Source organism: Mesocricetus auratus, unplaced genomic scaffold (assembly GCF_017639785.1).
Source record: "Mesocricetus auratus isolate SY011 unplaced genomic scaffold, BCM_Maur_2.0 Super-Scaffold_100676, whole genome shotgun sequence".
Taxonomy (NCBI): domain Eukaryota; kingdom Metazoa; phylum Chordata; class Mammalia; order Rodentia; family Cricetidae; genus Mesocricetus; species Mesocricetus auratus.
This window is the reverse complement of record NW_024429266.1, coordinates 26,511,581-26,531,085: the sequence shown is the minus strand read 5'-3', so window position 1 is coordinate 26,531,085 and position 19,505 is coordinate 26,511,581. Positions and strand designations below refer to the sequence as shown.

General features: G+C 43.8%; 1 protein-coding gene across 1 annotated transcript in view; it reads left to right on the top strand.

Annotated features, from left to right (window-relative positions):
- Positions 1-12,465, top strand: part of Adcy10 (adenylate cyclase 10) — a 76,252-nt gene extending 63,787 nt beyond the window's left edge. Inside the window, exons 28-34 of the mRNA XM_040738628.1 lie at positions 1,550-1,754; positions 1,834-1,930; positions 3,394-3,509; positions 5,745-5,862; positions 7,116-7,311; positions 9,088-9,276; positions 11,327-12,465. Of these exons, the coding sequence (XP_040594562.1) occupies positions 1,550-1,754; positions 1,834-1,930; positions 3,394-3,509; positions 5,745-5,862; positions 7,116-7,311; positions 9,088-9,276; positions 11,327-11,488 (1,083 nt within the window). The 3' untranslated portion in view covers positions 11,489-12,465. The remainder of the gene's footprint in view (positions 1-1,549; positions 1,755-1,833; positions 1,931-3,393; positions 3,510-5,744; positions 5,863-7,115; positions 7,312-9,087; positions 9,277-11,326) is intronic.
- Positions 12,466-19,505: the final 7,040 nt, after the last annotated feature.

Genomic DNA, 19,505 nt, shown 5'->3' with positions numbered 1-19,505 from the left:
TTTTGTTATATAGATTCACTGTAGTTTTTGTCTTATTTTGCTTTGTTTGAGACAGGGTTTCTCCATATAACCCTGGTTGTCCTGGAGCTAGTTTTGTAGACCAGGCTGGCCTTAAACTCACAGAGACCCACATACCTCTGCCTCCCTAATGCTGGGATTAAATGTGTGCACCTCCATGCCAGGCTTGTGTGTCTTATTTTGTCTGAAGAAGATTCATGTTTGTTTGAGACAGGCCTCACTGTATAGCCCAGGATGGCCCCCAGCTTGCATTATCTTGAGTTCTGGAATTACAGGTGTGTGCCACTAGGCCTGCTTGGATAATTAGATGTTTACTAAGGTGTTTCTGGAAAACTCAGTAGTATACTCAGAGAGTGAGAGCTGAAGAAGCTAATGTAAAAGATAGTTAGCTTTCAAAAGATGAAATCAAGCCATTGACAGTTTAAGGTAATAGAAGGACAAGATGAGAACTCAGAGAGTGGCTTCCAGACCACAGCCATCCTTAGTGTGACCACCAGCAAGTCACACAGGCAAGCCACACAACCTCTGAGCTTTATGTTTGCCCCACAATATGAAACAACCGAACGTTCTTCTCTTGGTACACATACGAGGAGTCAGAGACTGTTGCTGCTGTAGAATTTTCATTTGCCCACAACCATGTATGGCCATGCTTTCTTTGTGGTAGCATTTTGCATGTTCACACCAGGAATTTGTAGTTTGCAAAGAAGAATGTTGTGACTTAAAAAATATGTAGAGACTTGCCTTTGACAGAATTTGAGGAATTCTAGGAAGAAAAGTTCTCCTGGGAAAAGCCCTAAAAAGCCTTCCCTGTATAATCACACCCCAACATAAAATACATGGACTATTAGAGAAACTATTAGTAGTCTGTATTTTTGTCTCATCTGTATTTTTCAAAGCAGTTTATACAATGAATTTTGTATGTATTATGTATGCGTTTATGAGTGTTTGTATATATGAGTGTGTGTGTGTGTGTGTGTGTGTGTGTATGTGTGTGTGTGTGTGTAAACTGATTCTTCGGAAGGAATTCTTTTGTCTTTGCTTTTCTGTAAGCATTTATAGTCTCAGGCAACTTTCTCATTTTAAAGTTGACTAAAGAGTAAGCAACTTCTCAAGACTCCGATTATGCTTTAAATTAGTCCTTACTTTATTAAACTAACCAAACCATTAGAACACTTCTTATGCATTACAAAAGAAATTATAAGAAAGAATAATTCTTCCCTCTCAAATACTCCCTCAACCTTAACATAGCTACTTACTGTGTAGACTTGATTGCACCAGCTTAGTTTTGTGCTGTATAGCCATTTATGCACATATGTAAACTATTTTTTGTATTTTGTTTAAAGACTGTATACAAGTGAAACCATGAAGCCTATCCTGGAAGACCCAGTAAATAGGTGGCAGACACCTAGTTTGATTACTGCACCTAAGTCCATGGCATTGACTAGCTGCAGTCCAGCAGTAGGCACTGAGTCTTTCACCTTGGAATTCTTCCTCAGTCTCCCTCCTCCTCTCTCTGTTGCTGCCCTTATAGATCATCAAGGCTTTTCTGGACTATTCACTGTACCACTATTTGGCTGGATACCAGGGCTTGTGGTTCAAATATGAAATCCTGGTCATGGAGCAGCTCCTGAACCTCCCCATGAAAGGCGAGGCCATCGAAATCATGGCTTATGTGGCTGACACACTGAGCCATATCAAGTTCTTAATGGGTCATCTGGACTTGGCCATTGAGTTAGGTAAATGCTAGCTAATCAAGAAAGGGCATAAAGTTACATGTAATAACCCCCAAATACACCACAATTGCTTTCTTCCCAGGCTCCCGAGCCCATAGGATGTGGTCACTTCTCCGGAATCCCAACAAATACCATATAGTTCTCTGCAGACTGAGTAAATCTCTCTTCTTGAAAAGCAGGTATTTGTTCTAAAGCATTTTCCAAAGTTAGGAGTCTCCTTTCCTTCCTGTCATGTGATAGAACACTGCCCAAAAGCAGAGGGGGTGGTGGTAATTATTCCAGTTTATACTTGCAGGTCACGGTCTATCACTGAGGAAACTCAGGGCAGAAACTCAGGCAGGAACCTGAACAGAAACCATGGCTTGTTGCTGGCTTGTACTCTTTTTCCCTCTCCAGTCCAGGATTAGCTAGCTGTTAGAACCAGAGATGGCGCCTTCCCCAGTAGGCTGGACCCTCCAGCAGCAATTAATAATCAAGACAATCTCCCACAGACATTACCACAGGTCAATATGATCTAGGCAATCCCTTAGTCAGGAAGCTTTCCTCCCAGATGACTCTAGGCTATTGGGGTGGCAATTAAAGCTAACTAGAACAGGAAGCTGTTTGGGGGTTCTGGCTTATTTCACCCTGACCATAGCATAGGAAAGGAACTGCGGTTTATAGCAAGATAATGTAACTGGTAACTGTCATCTTTTACCAATCAGTAAAACTTTTTTTTCCTGTTAATTTTTTTTTGGGTGGGTTTTTGTTTTTGGGTTTTTTGTTTTGTTTTGTTTTGTTTTTGTTTTTGTTTTTTTGAGACAGGGTTTCTCTGTGTAACCTTGGCTGTCCTGGAACTCACTTTGTAGATCAGACTGACCTTGAACTCATAGAGATCCACCTGCCTCTGCCTCCTGAGTGCTGGAATTAAATGCATGCTCTACCACACCTGGCTCCTGTTAATTCTTTTAATGGAGTTCTGTGTTCTTCATCCCTGATCTGGCTGCTCTGACCAGGGACAGACGGGCAATCCATCACACCTATTGTGGGAATTAGGTCTGCATCCCTGCCAGGTACAAGGAAATTAGGAAAGCATTGTGTATGCCCGAAGAACAGCAACAAAGACTTAAGAGCCTGGCCAATTTGACCTGATGCCAGACCCTATGACATGGGGAACCCTAAAAGAACAGTTTGGGGGGATCCAGTTGGAGACTTAGGTTCTAGTTCTGAGAGAGGGAAGGTTTTAATTCTGTTTATTTGTTTGTTGTTTTTTGAGACAGGGTTTCTCTGTGCTGTCTGGAACTCTATCTGTAGACCAGGCTGGCCTTGAACTCACAGAGATCCACCTGCTTCTTTCTCCCAAGTACTAGGATTAAAGGGGTGTGCCACCCCCTCAGCTGAAGTCTGTTTTAATGTTGTATTTGTAGATGGGCAGTCTCTAATTCCAGCACTCAGGAGGCAGAGACAGATGGATCTCTGTGAGTTCAAGGCCAGCCTGGTCTATAGAGCTGCAGAGAAATCCCCATCTTGAAAAGCAAACAAACAAAAAGAATTGTATTTGTTTCTGAATTACTGTTCATGACCAAGACTAACCTATACCAGGACCCAACTCCATCCTTTGCTCTCACTGCTTTTTAATCCCACTACCCATTCTGTTCCACAGGTACAAACATTTGGTCCAGGTACTAGAATGGTTGTGGGACCTTTCTGTAACAGAGGAGCACATCTTCAGCAAGGCGTTTTTCTATTTTGTCTGTTTGGACATCATGCTTTATTGTGGTAAGCATGGAATTTATTCTGGCTTCAGAATTAAAAGAAATAGGGGTGGATCCCCATGCTGGAATGAGGAGGCAGTTCTCAGGACTTTGGGGCCACCTAGTGTTCAGGAATGGAGAGAGCCTGATGATGTGATTCAAGGAGCTATTTAGCAATTACCAGAATTGTCAGGGAACAGTGAATGCCAGGTGTAATGGTGCACATCTTTAATCACAACGCTTGAGAGGTAGAGGCAGGCAGATCTCTGAGAGTTCATGGCTAGCCTGGTCTACATAGTGAATCCCAGGACAGCCAGGGCTACATAGTGAGACTCTGTCTTAAAAGGTTGGGGGGTAGCATGCTTGGGGTGAAGTGGGGGAGAACAGTGACAAAGGATAATAAAATCTGGAAGAAGCTTGTAGGTCTGAGCTGTCATGTCTGTTTCTGAATGAGTGTAGTCACTGGGATTGTTTTTATAATGCGCCTTTTACTAGGAGTGTTTAATTTTTGCAGGATTTATTTAAGACTTCATGTTGAAAAACATGTCCAACACATGGCCAGCAGGCTACATAGCTATTAGTGTGGCCTGTCCTTTTTTGGTCTTTGTTGCTGTGATAAAACATTGTGATTGATAGCAACTTGGGGAGGACGGGATGTATTTCACCTTAGAGGTTACAATCTATTATTAGGGAAAGTCAGGGCAGGAACTCAAGTTAGGAACCTAGAGGCAGAGGCCGTGGAGGGGTGCTACTCACTGGCCTGTTCTTCTGGCTTGCTTAGCCTGTTTTCTTATACAACCTCAGACCACCTACCACAATGGGCTGGACCTTCCCACATCAAGGCTTATAGGACTGACAGAAGCCTCTCTTCAATTGAGGTTTTGTCTTCCTAGATGACTCTAGCTTATGTCAAGTTGACAGAAAACTAACCAGCACATGGCCCAACACAAAAACTGTAAATTTACTTAGAACTTTATGAGACCTTCTTTTGTAACTTGGTTGCATGATTCTTGAGCATGAACATTGTCAGTAACAATGCGTTGCTATGCGAATGCTTTAACATGCATACAATGGTTGGCCTGTTGAGAACGACATTTACAGGCATTAGTAGTTGTTGGTAATGTCAACACAGAAACACAGCTCTGGCCTCAAAGAGGATAAGAAAGAGTCTATTCTGGAGCCAAGTATGAGAGATGAGGGCCCAGGAATACAATTCCATGTTCCAACATGAAGTAGTTCCTTGAACTCTTGCTTTTTGTTTTTTGTTTTTGTTTTTGTTTTTTGTTTTGTTTTGTTTTTCAAGACAGGGTTTCTCTGTATTGTTTTGGAGGTTGTCCTTGAACTCGCTCTGTAGACCACGCTGGCCTTGAACTCACAGAGATCTGCCTGCCTCTGTGCCCAATCCCCCTCCCCCAGTGCTGGGATTAAAGGCATATGCCACCAATACGGGCTTGAACTCTTTTATAATAATATTACAAGGAAAGTCATAAATCAAGATCCTTTTCAAATATATAGGTGGGTACATCAGAGACACCCATTACAGGAAAGTGGACAAATCTCAACTATAGGCCTCAGATGTTGTGTGAGGTTTAAGGGTTCAGTTGGTAGAAACTAGTGGTCTGCTAAGAACATTCTAAAGGTTTTTACATGTCAGTCACAGATTGTTGGGTCCAATACAGAAGTGAGCAAGGTGCTAAAGATAGTCCAGGATAAATTACATTCAACCTCTGGACCTGCAATATACCAACTTCTCTTTATCACTGAAGTTCTATCAGTCAGTCAGCCTCTGCAAACATCTTATTTCCAGGAATCCGCAATCACAGTAATCTGGAAAAACAAGTTCTTTCCTGACAACCTCTAAATAGTATTGAGTAGGTGGTCCTCATGTTAAGCCAAGAGACCAATCAGGGGTTTGTTTTCCACACATGCTTCACAAAGCAAAGACACAGGCTGCTGCCAATAAAGGACCTATGGGTGGAAAACAAATCCTGGACTGCCAGGACTTCTTGTAGTAGTTGAGTATGGTCTCATCTATAAACCAGGCTATGTATCCATAAGAATCCACAATGTAGCTGGGAAACAGGCCAATGCAGAAATGTGATTGCTGCAACCTACAGGACCTTTTGAATACCTAAAGTGACCAGATCCTATGTTCTCTGCACTGGGAAATTCTACTGGGGAACTAAAGACCAGAAAGACCCTGTCCCCACCCCTACGACATGCTACCACTGCAAGATCACTCTGCTTCTCTCTTTTCCAGGTTTCATTTACAGAACATTTGAAGAATGCTTGGATTTCATACACCACAACGAAGACAACAGAATCCTCAAGTTCCAGAATGGACTCCTCCTGGGGCTTTACTCCTGCATAGCTGTTTGGTAACGATGTGTTAGACACAGTTTCATTTCTGAAGTGAAAGAAGAGTTCGGTGAAATTCTTTAAAATAAAGAAAACATATTCATAGTTTATATCTGAGACAGCTTAAAGGTACCAGAGAGTATTTGTGGAGAAAGCCTCCTGAGGGATCCTCTAGGAATCTTCAGCCAAGGACAGAAAAGCAGTTGTCTCACTTGTCTCAATGGCACAGCGATACAAAGCTTGTTGCATAGACAGCTTGGGTGGCCAGGAGTTTTGTGGCAGTGGATTCCATGAACCTAAAAGAGAAGCTATGATGCATGGGGGAAGAGTTACACCGCCCTGAACATGTGGAGCCTGCTTCATAGTCATTATTCCTTAAACAATAAGTGTAACAACTGTTTGCACAGGGTTACATTGAGAGTGGGGATGCAGGAAGATGTGCGTGGGGTTTTCGAATGCTACACCATTTTATGTAAGAATTTCGAACCTCTGTGAACTTGAGTATCTGTGGTCTGGGGGCATCCTGGCACTGAGGGGCTATTGAAGGACAATTCTACCAATTTCTAAGGAGTGCTATGGTTGGAGCACATGAAGAAATAGCACCACTTGCCCACATACACCTGCCCAGATCTAAACAGATGGGAAAATGTTGTTTTGAGGTGGTGACGTTGGAAAATATGGGCTATATAGTATCTTCAGGAAATAACACTAATGCTCCAGCATTAGACCTAATTACTCTGCAATGGAAGGTTCTAGAAACCTTGGGTTTCCCCATCAAGGCAGGCCTCTTTCTGTTCTATGACAGAGAAGCTCAATGCCATGTTCCCTGTCAGCTTCACTGGTTCTTAGGATGGAGACAGCACAGGTACTGAGCTGTGCTTATCTCAGTCTCTCCCAAATTACCAACCAACCAAGTCAGACCTGGGGATCTGCAGATGACACTGGCCCTTCCACAGGCCACTCTGAGTACCACCTCTCTTTGCAACTAGGGCAGTGTCTTCAAGTCTGAAGTGTGTAATCTGTCTCACTTCCTAGAGTCTAAGGAGCATAACAGATGGTGGCCAACACTATGTGTGTGCTCTTGAGGGCTCTGTTCCTCCGGAATCATATGATGCTACCCTTTACCCGATCCCCATCGCCTACCATTCTGCTGTGTTAGACAAGAGGCAGGCAGAGGGCCAAAGTACTGAAAACTGACATCCAGAGAGATCGCTCAGGAAACTAGCCCACCCAGAAAGCCATACTGATTCTCATTTGTTCCCTGGTGGTGCAGGTATGCCAGACTTCAGGAATGGGACAACTTCTACAAGTTTTCCAATAGAGCTAAAACTCTGGTGACACGGAGAACCCCAACAGTTCTTTACTATGAAGGAATCTCTAGGTACATGGAAGGGCAAGTTCTCCACCTTCAGAAGCAAATAGAAGAGCAGGTGGAGAATGTACAGGACTGTGGTGCTGAGCTCCTCAAGGTGAGGCCCGCTCGCTGTTGTCCAGCATAAATCCCTCCTCTAGTGGACTCCCATCTGCCTCCTGGCTAACTGCCCTCCTCTAGTGGACTCCCATCTGCCTCCTGGCTAACTGTCCTCTCATTACAGAATTTGCACATATGTATGCTAAAAGTTTTTTCAAGACAACCCTCCTAAAAAGTTAGAAAAGGGGGAGGAGCAGAGAGATGGCTCAGCAGGTAAACATACTTGCTGCCCAACCCGATGACCAGAATTTGATTCATGAGACCTACATGGTAGAAGTAGAGAATCAACTCCTTAAAGTCATTCTTTGAGCTCCACATACATGTAGCACACGTGCACACACACACACACACATTCTCTCTCTCACACACACTTACACAATAATTGTAATAAAATTTTAAATTAAAAAAGTTCACAAATTGTAACTGCTCTATTTAGAGATTGTACTTTTTATACACTATATGATACCATGACTCAAGTTTCCCTGCATATGTTTACACATATATTTCCATTTGCTGAAATTTGCTATCAAATAGACTATCAATGACTGACTCCCCACCATTACATTGTTTTGCATATTACTGTTTTGTTTGTTTGTTTTTAAGGGATTTCATGTGATTCCTTCACTGTCCATAGAGTTCACCCTCCTCCAAATTCATGATTTCAGTCCCTTTGTGTAGGAACTGATGTTTAGTCCAGTCAGCCTATAGTTATTTTATTTAAGCTTCTGTGTATGTGTGTGTGTGAGAGAGAGACAGAGAGACAGAGATAGAGGCAGAGAGAGAAGAACTTGCTCATGCTACAATGAACCTGTGGAGACCAGAGAACAACTTGAAGTCAGTTCTTTCCTTCCACGTGGCTCCCCAGGTATGGAGCTCAGGTTCCCTGTTGATGAGTGCTGTTTACCTACTCAGGCACTATTTAAATTCTGTTATCTGAGCCTGAGTTAGGGACATATGCATGACAAATTTCTCCATCTGAGACCTTTCAGTGTCCAATTTCTTGAAATGAGTTACTTCAGGATCCATTTTAGGACAGATAATCTTCTCAATTGCTGATATCCCACATCTCTACATGTGACTGAATTCAGATCACATTGATTCCTAAACTATCACACCCAAGAGATACTACAGATCTGCAGGATATGCCAAACATCTGAGGTCAAACGTCAGATTAGGCAGTCTATAATATTTTATGAACTGACTTGCAGTTCCTTCCCACAAACCTAGGAAACACTGGCTCATTCCCATGAGTCAAGCAAAACCACGGGTACAGTATGAGGTATTTCTAGTGACGTGTGGTTCCTGGGGAAGCTATGGGGGTAGACCTCAATAGTAGGCTAGGATTTTAAGCTTGTGATACCATGCCAGGTTTGCTTTCTTTTTTCTTTCTTTCTTTCTTTCTTTCTTTCTTTCTTTCTTTCTTTCTTTCTTTCTTTCTCTCTCTCTATCAATCATTTATCTATCTATCTATCTATCTATCTATCTATCTATCTACCTACCTACCTACCTGTTTACTTATTTGATACAAGGTCTCTCTATGTAGTCCCAGCCATCCTGAAACTTATTATGTAGACCAGGCTGACCTCAAATTTCCAGAGATCCTTTTGACTCTGTCTCTCAAATGCTGGGGAAAGGTTTGTGCCACCACACCCTTGGCTGTTGCCATGCTCTTTAGATGTGGGTTCTGGGGATTGAACTCATATTGACAAGCACTTCACATCTGAGTGGCCTATATCCCCAGTCCCTGGTTATATTTGTTGTTTGTCTTCTCTAGACCTTAGAGAGACTTGTGGCTCAAAATACCACTGGCCCCGTCTTCTACCCAAGGCTCTACCATCTGATGGCTTATGTCTGCATACTAATGGGCAATGGTCACAATTGTGACTTCTTCTTGAACACAGCCTTGAAGCTTTCTGAGACACAAGGGAACTTACTGGAGAAATGCTGGCTGAGCATGAGCAAGGTATGGACCATCAGTCGCCAGGCCACAGTGTGTATTGGGGTTATATATGTGAGGGTGCTCACCCTTCTGAGGAAGCAACAGAACCCACTTCTCAGTTGGGTTTTAGGAGGCATGGGCAGTCACTTGGGCTCACAAGAAGTTTACAGCCCACAGTTTTACAGACTGGCAAGTCTAAGACTGTGGTACTAGAATTCAATATCTGATGAGGATGATTTCCTCATTGATGGTACCTCTGGCTACGCCCCCATCAGTGGCAGAAGGAGCAGGAGCCAGAGACACAACCCCACTCTGCCACCTGTCACCTGAAGAATTCCCAACAGAGGCCTCCACTCAGTGGAAGCTGGGATTCTTAACATTGCTGCTGAAAATAATTTGAGGCTAAGTTCATAAATAGAAGTAGAGCTGGGCCAGGCGTTGGTGGTGCGCACCTTTAATCCCAGCACTCGGGAGGCAGAGGCAGGCGGATCTCTGTGAGTTCGAGACCAGCCTGGACTACCACGCGAGTTCCAGGACAGCCTCCAAAGCCACAGAGAAACCCTGTCTCGAAAACCAAAAAAAAAAAAAAAAGTAGAGCTGGGTGTATTAAGATGAGGTTTAAACACAGGTTTAAGCATGGGCATTAATAGTACTTGCAATGATAGCACACACACAGATTAATGTGAACTTTTCGAGAGAGAATCAAATATTGCATGATTCTGATGGTCCCTGAAATTGCATTGTACAAAGGTGGTTCCTGGAGATATCTGCATTGGATTGTATGACACCATCTGTCATAAGGACTGCACAAGGAACCTAAGATTTTTTTTTAACTGCAAATGACGTTTATGATCTTTTTCTGAGGTTTCCAGAAACCTGCAGCTTCGCAGCTAGGGAAGGAACAAAACCATATTGGAAGTGCCTTGTGGGGCTTCAGCATGGATGGTTACTATTTTAGTATTCACATTTAAGATACTTGTATGGGAGAGGAACCTTGTCTCTATGTTAATTGAGCAGGTATTCTTAACTTCAACCAGACTCTAGAGCAGTGGTCTTTGCCTTTCTTAATGCCTTGACCCTGATTTTCAATACTATCACCTTGGGGTTGGGCTCCAACATGTGGATTGTGAGGGAATATACACATATTCCAACTACACTAATCATCATAGACCTTACCTAAAGAGGGTCTGTATCCAGAGTTCATGGTTAGGTGCTGCTTCTTATTCTTCAGACATTTCCCTCATGCAAACCCCCTTAGCATGGTTTCTCCCCATCTCTGTGGCTCCTTCCACTTTCCTTTTGCTTCCATGACTGTCCACATGGGAATACTTCAAAGGTCAAACCCAGGCTCAGCACCCAGAAGGGTACTGTGAAACGAGTGACCACATGTGCAATTATGTGTGCGTATTTGAAGATGCATCGGAGTTCTACTAATTTGAACAAAAAAATCATTTTTGTCAATTGTGCATGTTAATGCATGCCTTTAATACTTCGGAGGTGGAATCAGGAGGATCAGGAATTCAAGGTCATCCTCAGCCACACAGAGAATTCAAGGCCAGCTTTGGTTGGAGGGAACCATCTCGGGAAAACAAAAGAAAGAGACAGGAGAAACAAAGCAAAAGTAAAAAGAAGCCTGGCTGTGGTGGTGCACTTCTTTAACCCCAGCACTCAGGAGGCAGAGGAAGGCAGATCTCTGAGTTTGGGGCCAGCCTGGTTTACAGAGTGAGTTCCAGGACAGCCAGGGATGTTACACAAGAGAAACCTTGTCTCAAAAACTCAAAAAGGGAAGGAAAACAAATCATTTTTGCCTGTGCATTACCGTGTTCTTAAAAGCTCAAAGGAGTCAGAGCCATGTGTGGCAGTACAACTTTATAATTCCAGCTCTCTGTACACAGAGCAGGAGAGTCAGCCTATGTTCAAGGTTAGCCCAGCCAAGGCTGCACAGTGAAGACCCTATCTCAAAAGAAACATGCTCAGGACACATTACAGTTTCTGGAATCTGGTGGGAATCTAGTCGGTCTTCTACGAGCCAAGAGCCCTGACTAGGCCTTTTGTTCTCTTTTCTTCCTCTCAGGAATGGTGGTACTCAGCCTCTGAGTTCATGGGAGATCACTGGCTTCAGACGGTCTTGAGTCTTCCGTCATGGGATAAAATCGTATCAGGCAGTGTACCCCTTCAGGATGTTCAAAAGAACAAATTTCTTATGAGAGTTAATATCCTGGACAATCCTTTCTAATAATTCATGAACAAGAACAAAGATTGCAGTAAGAAACTTTTTTTCCTTTTTTGCCATGATCTATTATTGTCCTTTCTCTATAGCCAGACCCTCCAGTTCAGACCTTGAACCAGACACCTAGATTCCTTCCTAGTGGGTCAGCACCTGACTAGCTTTAACTTTACACAGCTGCCTTTGCATTCTCAGGCTGTTTGTTTGACCTGTGGTGCTCAGCTCATGAAAATCCAATCATATCGACATCAGAGGGGCACAGGTATCCCTGTACGAGGGCTTGACAGAGACTTGCAGTCCCAACAGAAGCAGAGCTCATTAAGGGATAGTGCTCTTCACCCAGGAGGAACTTGGGCAAAAGCAAGAAAGTTTAGTAGCTCCAAGGGCAGCACAAAAGATTCAGGCTTTTTCCTCATACCTTGCTGATACACAGTTCTACATACAATGTTGTGCCTTTCATCAGCATCTTAACTCTGGGATGAGGGTTAGTAACATAATAAGCAGGGTCATGTTTGGACACTGGCTTTTGTTGTAGTGGCAGAGGAGCTGGTTTTAGTTGGCCTCACTCACTTGGGAGGTGCTTCCAGCCTTCAGAAGGCTTTAGGAGTCTTCCAGCCCTCAGTCTGCCCCATTCTCCTGCCTCAGTAAGAGAAATACTGATAGCAAGGTAATGTGATGTCTTGTGTTGCATGCTAACACACACACATACGCACGCACGCACACACGCACCTACCCAGGGGTCAGAAGAAATGTTATGGAGTGGGTTCTGTCCTTCCACCTGTATGTGGTTCCAGGGATCAACCTCAGTTTGCTCAGTGGCTTGGAGGTAGCACAACACTGCAAATGTCAAATCCCTGTGACAGTCTCAACTGACAGGATTAGAAAGAATACAATTTGCAAAGCCTAAGTGCAGCTTCCGGAGCCATGGGGATGCCCCACCAGCACCTCAAACCTGCAGAAATAAATGCTTCAAGTGGAAACAGTAATTTTGATGTGGGTATATTTTACATGCTCCAAGTTTGTAAACATGTTTAAAAAAACATTCAATTCACAATAGTATTCATCTTTATTTCCAAGAAATAAAGGCAAGACTGTGCATCTTTTCTCCTGATAATATAACTAGGTTTCACAGAGAGAAGGTAGGACAGACCCCTGTGGTCTCACAAGGTTAGCCACAGAGCCTGGCAAGCTGGCATCCTGGGAAGGGACAGTCTAGAACACGAGACCACAGGGCTCTGACACTATCCCTGCCACAAACACTCTGTTTTGCTGTAGTTTACACATTTCAATACACAGGAGGAACAAATAAGTTAGAGAAGGTTAAAAGGTTCTCACTTCTAAAGGGATAAGAGTTGGCTTATTCTGGAGCCAAATACAGGTGGCACATGGCCTGGGAACACAGTTCTGTGGCCAGCAGGTGGCAGCACTGGATTTTGCTGTAGCCTTAGGAACCTTTTCTGGCAGGGCTCCAAGCCTGAATTATTTTCAGGATGAGATAGATCATCCACGATGACTTTATGAATATCAAAGAGAAATGCAATGAACTTTTGAAGGCTTTGATTTTTTTTCATGATCACTTGAACCTCACCTACTCTGAACTCCTGTAGAGCTAAGGTGATATCTTCACTGCCTAGCATTAAGCCCAGAGCTAGACATATAATAGGTGTTCAGGAATTATCTATCAACTAATGGATATATGAAGAACATTCAATTTTGTTCTTTCTTATAGAAGCCCTAGGAACCTAGTGTTTATTGAGAGAGTGAACTGGATGACCTCAAGGAGATTGACAGGAATTATTTAACATCAGTGTATTAGCCAGGTCCTATACCAGGGATAGTGATGAGCAAGAAACAGTCAAACCTGACAACTCATTGAACCCCATCCAGTTGCTGAGTCTGTGTCTCAGTTTCCTGGTTTGTAAAATGGGGATAATAGCACCTGCATAAGGCCTTTCATAGTGTGGCTTGTTGTGTGTGTTAATGCCGGCTAAGCACTCAGAATTCTGTCCAGGGAGCAAATAGGCAGTTAAAATACAGAGCAATGGAGAAGCCTGGCACACACTGCTATGGCCTTTAGAAGGCTGGTGAAAGCTAGCCAAGAAGAGGTTTGAGTCAGGCAGGAGACGCCTTTGCAGGCACAACATTTGGTCCTGGAGCTGTTTTGGAGGTCTGGCACACTGGGTCCTGGAGGAAACCCACTGAGCAAACAGGTGAGCAAATGATTCTTAGGAACATCAACCCAGCCTTGTAGGCCATCTGGCTTAGGGGTTAGGACACATCAACACCACCCAAAATAGGAGTCTCAGGATGACGACTGGGAAGTATGTGTACCACATTTCTGTTTTAGGAAGTCTGTGGTTTCTACATGAGCTACTGCGGCTCTACACAAAGTGTGCAAAGGAGAAGCAGGTGTCCTACCATTGAGGTGGATCCTAGCCTGAGGCCACCCAGATTTCACCACTCTAGGATTGAAAGAGACCTGGAACAAGATAAAGACTGAGAGGTATATCAAGATACAAATCAGAATGAGGGTGGCCTGCAAAAGAGAAGGGACTGGAATTTAGGTCAAGGGTGTTGATCTGTGGGTCTGATCACAGAAGAGAGAAAACACTGAAATTAGAGGTAGGCTTTTAGGTAAGGTGCTTGAATGACCAGATACAGAGGTCAAGTGATCTGAGGTCTAGAAAGTTACCAGCATCAGGACCAAGCTCCATAGTTACATTTGCCCCTGCATCCCCAGCCCCTGATAGCCAACCCTGAGTCCCACCTTCCCTGAAGCTGCTTACATTACTGGTACCAGTCTTTGCTCTTCATGGCGCTTCTGTCTGTAGTAACCCTGAAGGCTTTTTTTTTTTTTTAATATCACTGCAGTTCAGCCTGGAAATATGTCATCAGACTGATCTCCAGGTCAAAGAAATTCTCCTGCCTCAGCCTCCTGAATGCTGGGATTACAAGCGTGAGCTGTCTCACCTGGCTGTCCCTGGTCACTCAGTATATTCTCTCGGTGCTCAAGAGACCATCTTCCAAACATTTCTCCCATCTCATCTTTGTTTTGTTTTGTTTTTTTTTGTTTGTTTGTTTTTTTTACGAGACAGGGTTTCTCTGTATTGTTTCGGAGGCTATCGGTCCAGCCTGGCCTTGAACGCACAAAGATCCGCCTGCCTCTGCCTCCCGAGTGCTGGGATTAAAGGCGTGCGCCACCACCGCCCGGCTCATCTTTGTTCTTACTGAAGCTAAAAATCCAGTTCCTTTATGCGTAACTCAACTCTGCAGTAAGTCCCATTACTAATTGGTTTCCCAATTTCAGATTTCTACCCTTTATCTGTGTAACTGACCAAATAAGCTTCCTAATGAGAAAAAAAAAATCTCGGTGCTGGACGGTGATGAAATTTCTAAGCCTGTATTGTCAGACTTTCAAGACGTTCCCCTAAATCCAGTGTGGGGTGGGGTGGAGAAGGAGTGGGGTAGGGATGGGTGGAGTAGGGGTGGGGCTGCGACTGGGGGCGGAGTCTTAGGGTCAGTTCTGCCACCGGAGCAGCCCTTATCAGACTGCTTTCAAGCTTTTCTACCTCACGGGTGTCTAGCTGGGAGTCCTTGCTCATTGTAGCTCGCTTCACAGTGTAGTTGGCTCTTTCCTCACTGCGCTAATGGAGAGCTAGGCTCATGGAAGAAGGGGATTCCTCCAGGCTCAGCTTTGAGTCTCCAGACTCAGTATCAGATTAAGCACCAGACGGCCTTTGGCGAGTTCTGTCTTGCTCAGGGTTGCTTCAGAGCCCTTTACAGTGTGTGGAACAGGCGAGCAGTCTGAGTGAAGGAGTTTACTATGTCAAACCACCAGAAAGTGGCACCTACCAACGACTTCCACTGTGAGATACCAGCATCCCCACCCTCCAAACTCCATTCGAAGAGGAAGAGAGTGGATTTGTACATGTGATTTTTGCTGTTCCTTGGTTCCTTTTTCCTTGTTCTTTACAGGGTTTCCCTTTGTAGCCTAATTTAGCTTAGAACTCATTGTATAACCCAGAAAGACCCCAAACACCTGGGACAAGCTTCCTGCATCATTGAATGCTGGAATTAGACAAAAGCTATTTTTTGTTTTGTTTTTGTTGTTGTTGTTTTTCTTTGTTTTGTTTTTGTTTTGGTTTGGTTTTTCGAGACAGGGTCTCTTTGTGGCTTTGGAGACTGTCCTGGAACTCCCTTGGTAGTCCAGGCTGATCTCGAACTCACAGAGATCTGCCTGCCTCTGCCTGTTTGTTTTGTTTTTCGAGACAGGGTTTCTCTATATTGTTTTGGAGCTTGCCCTGGAACTAGCTCGGTAGACCAGGCTGGCCTCGAACTCACAGAGATCCACCCGTCTCTGCCTCCTGAGTGCTGGGATTAAAGGCGTGTGGCACCAACACCCGGTTAAGAGCTATTGTTGTTAATTAGGGAACCAGGACTGGCGCGATGGATGGAGCACAAGCCATGGAGAGCATATTAATCATAGTTTATTATAAGGAGACCAAAAGGGGGAAGACAGACATGAGAGAGAGAGTGAGGTAAGAGAGAAGAGATGATGAGAGAGAGAAGACGACGACAGACAGAGGGCGTAAGTGGGCAGGGGTCTGTCCTTTAAAGGGGTCCTTTGCACCTGCATGTAGACTGGTTCTCATGGAACTCTGGGCTGGCCTGAGTGCATTCTGCCAGGTAACAGGGCAAGCCAGTGTAATGCCTGAACCTTTTATTCTCACCTTTATTTTTTATTAAAAAGAGGTGGGGTGTTAGACATGGCAGGTTAAGGAATAAGGACGTTGAGTTCTTAAGACTGCTTCCTGCTGACCTGGAGGACATCGACCATTTTGGGGGGGAACCTGAGAAAGCTGGGGTGTTGCCAAGTCTGGAGTAGCTGGTTGCTCCATTGCAGTCCTGGTTGTTTGTAATGCTCTGGTGCCTCTTAGACCTGGTAGGATGTTAGCAGAGTAGAGGACAAGGTTAAGGATAGAAAAAAAATTTTTTTTCTTAGGGGAATATTGTAAGAAGAGAGAGGGATTCCCAAGATGTCCCAAGATAAGGAAAGGGAATCCTGGGACCAGGGAGACGTTGAATAATATTTATTTAGAATGAATCTTACCTGTTTGGATGGGTCCAATTTGCCTCCCTGGAACTTACAAGAATCCTTTGAGTTTGTGAAATCACAAGTATTAGACACATTAGCAGCATATTTATGTTAGAAGCAACTTGGCTGAAAGTATTACCATTTGAGCATTTGAGGGCTGTCTTTAGTGACTTGTCTTAAGCACATAGGTGACTGGAGAAAAATTCCCTTTTTTAATAGAAGTTTTACCTGTGTAAACAGCTTACAGGAAGTACTGTGTGATATAATACTCTGTTAATTTGAAATAGACCTTTATAACTTTAAACATAATAATTTAGAAATATTTGATATTTAGTATAGTTGAATTTAAATTGTAAATTGTATATAAAGTTACCTTATATTTTTTAAACAGTGGCTACATAGACACATACATATTTAAAGAGACAGAGTTAGTGACGAGAAGACAGATCCACTGCAGATAGAACAGGGGACCCTGGAAAGGCACAGTATTAAGCAAGCCATGCGCAACAGGGCCAATGAAAGATGAAATTAGAGGCAAAAATAAAAGCGCAAAAGAGACAAAAAGTAAGTGAATTGTATTTGTCAGCAGGCTTTGTAGGCAGAAGCTGGCTGGACTGAGTGGGCGTGCCTACAGCTAGGTCACGCAGTAAACATGGTGGCCACCAAGTAGGCCACATGGCCGAGACGGCCAAGATGGCAGCCTCCATAAGTACCTGTGTGTAGACTGGTTCTCATGGAATTCTGGGCTGGCCAGAGTGATGCCTGAGTGCATTCTGCTGGGTAACAAGGCAGGCCAGTGTAATGCCTGAACCTTTCGGCTATTATGCCTGCTTTCTCCTTCTTTTCTTCTTTCTTATTTATTTACTTATTTATCTGTCTAGAGTCAATCTCACTGTATGGCCCAGGTTGACCTTGAACTCAAGATGCTTCTCCGTGGTGGGATTACAGGCTTATACTACCACATGTGGCGCTAGATCAGTGGTTCTCAACCTGTGGGTCTTGATCCCCTTGGATGGTCACATATCAGGTATCATGCATATCAGATATTTACAATTCATAACAGCTGCAAAATTACAAAGTAGCAAAACAACTTGATGACTGGCGGTCATCACAACGTGAGAAACTGTATTAAAGAGACACAGCAATAGGAAGGTTAAGAATCACTGCTCTAGACTATTTTTCTTTTTTGACAGTACTGGGTCTTGAACCCAGGACCTTGAGTATGCTAGGTAAGCATCCTACCACTGAACTGTATCCTCAACCCTCTTCTTTTTGTCTTCCTTCCTCTTTTCTTCCCCTTTCCTTCTTTCTCCTCCCTTCTCCTCTTCCTGTCTCTCTTTTTCCCTTTTCATATATATGCATGCATTTTTGGAACATGGTTTATTAAGTTTCTCAGGCTGGCCTTGAACTCATCCTGTAGCCCAAGTAGGACAAAAAAGAAACCGTTTTGTCAATATGCAGTTATCCAATAATTGTGATTTGAAGATGTTAGTGCTTAACAAGGTCCAGTATGAGTTGGATGCACAGGCAAACACTGGTTAAACTGCTGTATGTGTTTTTCTTTAAGGATTTATTTTGGAGAGATTGCTTAGGTCAACAGCACAGGTTACTCTTCCAGAGGTCTCACGTTTGATTCCCAGAACATACAGGGCTACTAAGAACTGTCTGTAACCTCAGTTCCCAGGGATCCAATGTTCTCTTCTGGCCTCCATGGGTACCAGGCTTGCAGGCAAGACACCCATCATCATAAAATAAAAATGTATCTTTACTTTTATTATTTTAAATTGTGTGTGTGTGTATCTGTGGTGAGTGCAGTTTCCTGAGGAGACCAGAAGTATTGGGCACTGGAGTTACTGACGGGTGTGACCCACCTTAAGTGGGTACTAGGAACTGAACTTGGTTCCTCTGCAAGAGCAGTATATGCTCTTAACTGCTGAGCTATCTCTCCAACTCCTGATACAATTTCATGTTTCTTTGCCTTTCTAGGGAGCCACTGCTTTTTGTAAAGATTTGATCCATGCCTACATGTAGGGAGCAGGAGGCATGAGGGTTAGTCATAGGAAAATCATAGGTGAAAGCAATTTAAACAAATACAACTTATGAGAGGAAACAAAGTCTTTTTTAACACACTTTTATTTTGTTTACTGGTGCTCTGCCTGTATTTATGCATGTGCTCCCCACCCATGACTGGTATAAATGGAGCCAAAAGAGGGTATCAGATCCCTCAGAGATGATTGTGAGCTGCTATGTGGGGGCCAGGGATTGGGCTTCCATTATCCGAAGGAGCAGCCACGACTCCTAATCTCAGAGCCACCTCTCCAGCCTCAAGGAACTAAAATCATTTCTTAAAACGCTTTTTATTCTGAGAGTACCATACATGCATAAAATGTATTTTGATTGTATTCACCCCCCACACCCCCCCACACACATACCCCAACTCGTCCTCCATGTGCCTATGGGAAGCACTTGGCAGGTTCAGTAAGTTATAAAAGAATGAAAAGAAGAGGACATGGAGTCGGGGCTTGTGTGAAGTACTCCCCTGGAGCATGTCAACTGACCAAGGGCCACACCCCCAACAATAGACCTTCCCTCCCCTAGGAGCCATCAACTGTCAGTTCTCCCAGCCAGATAGGGCCTTGTGCCTTCCTTCAGGAACCCCCATGCAGGATTGTAGATTGGCTTGATCTTGTGCAGGTATTATAGCAGCGGGGCTCCGGAGAGCATGTAGTCTGGCCATGCCCGGAAGACACTGTTTTGTCTCTGTCCTCCTCAACCTCTTACTTTTACAATCTTTTCACCCGCTTCTGTGGTGTTCTGTGTGTCTTGGGTAGGAGGGGTGTGTGGCACAGACATTCCATTTATGACAAGTACTCCAAAGATGCATTCCCTTGCACTTTGTCTAGGGTGTCATCATACCAACCACCACATGAA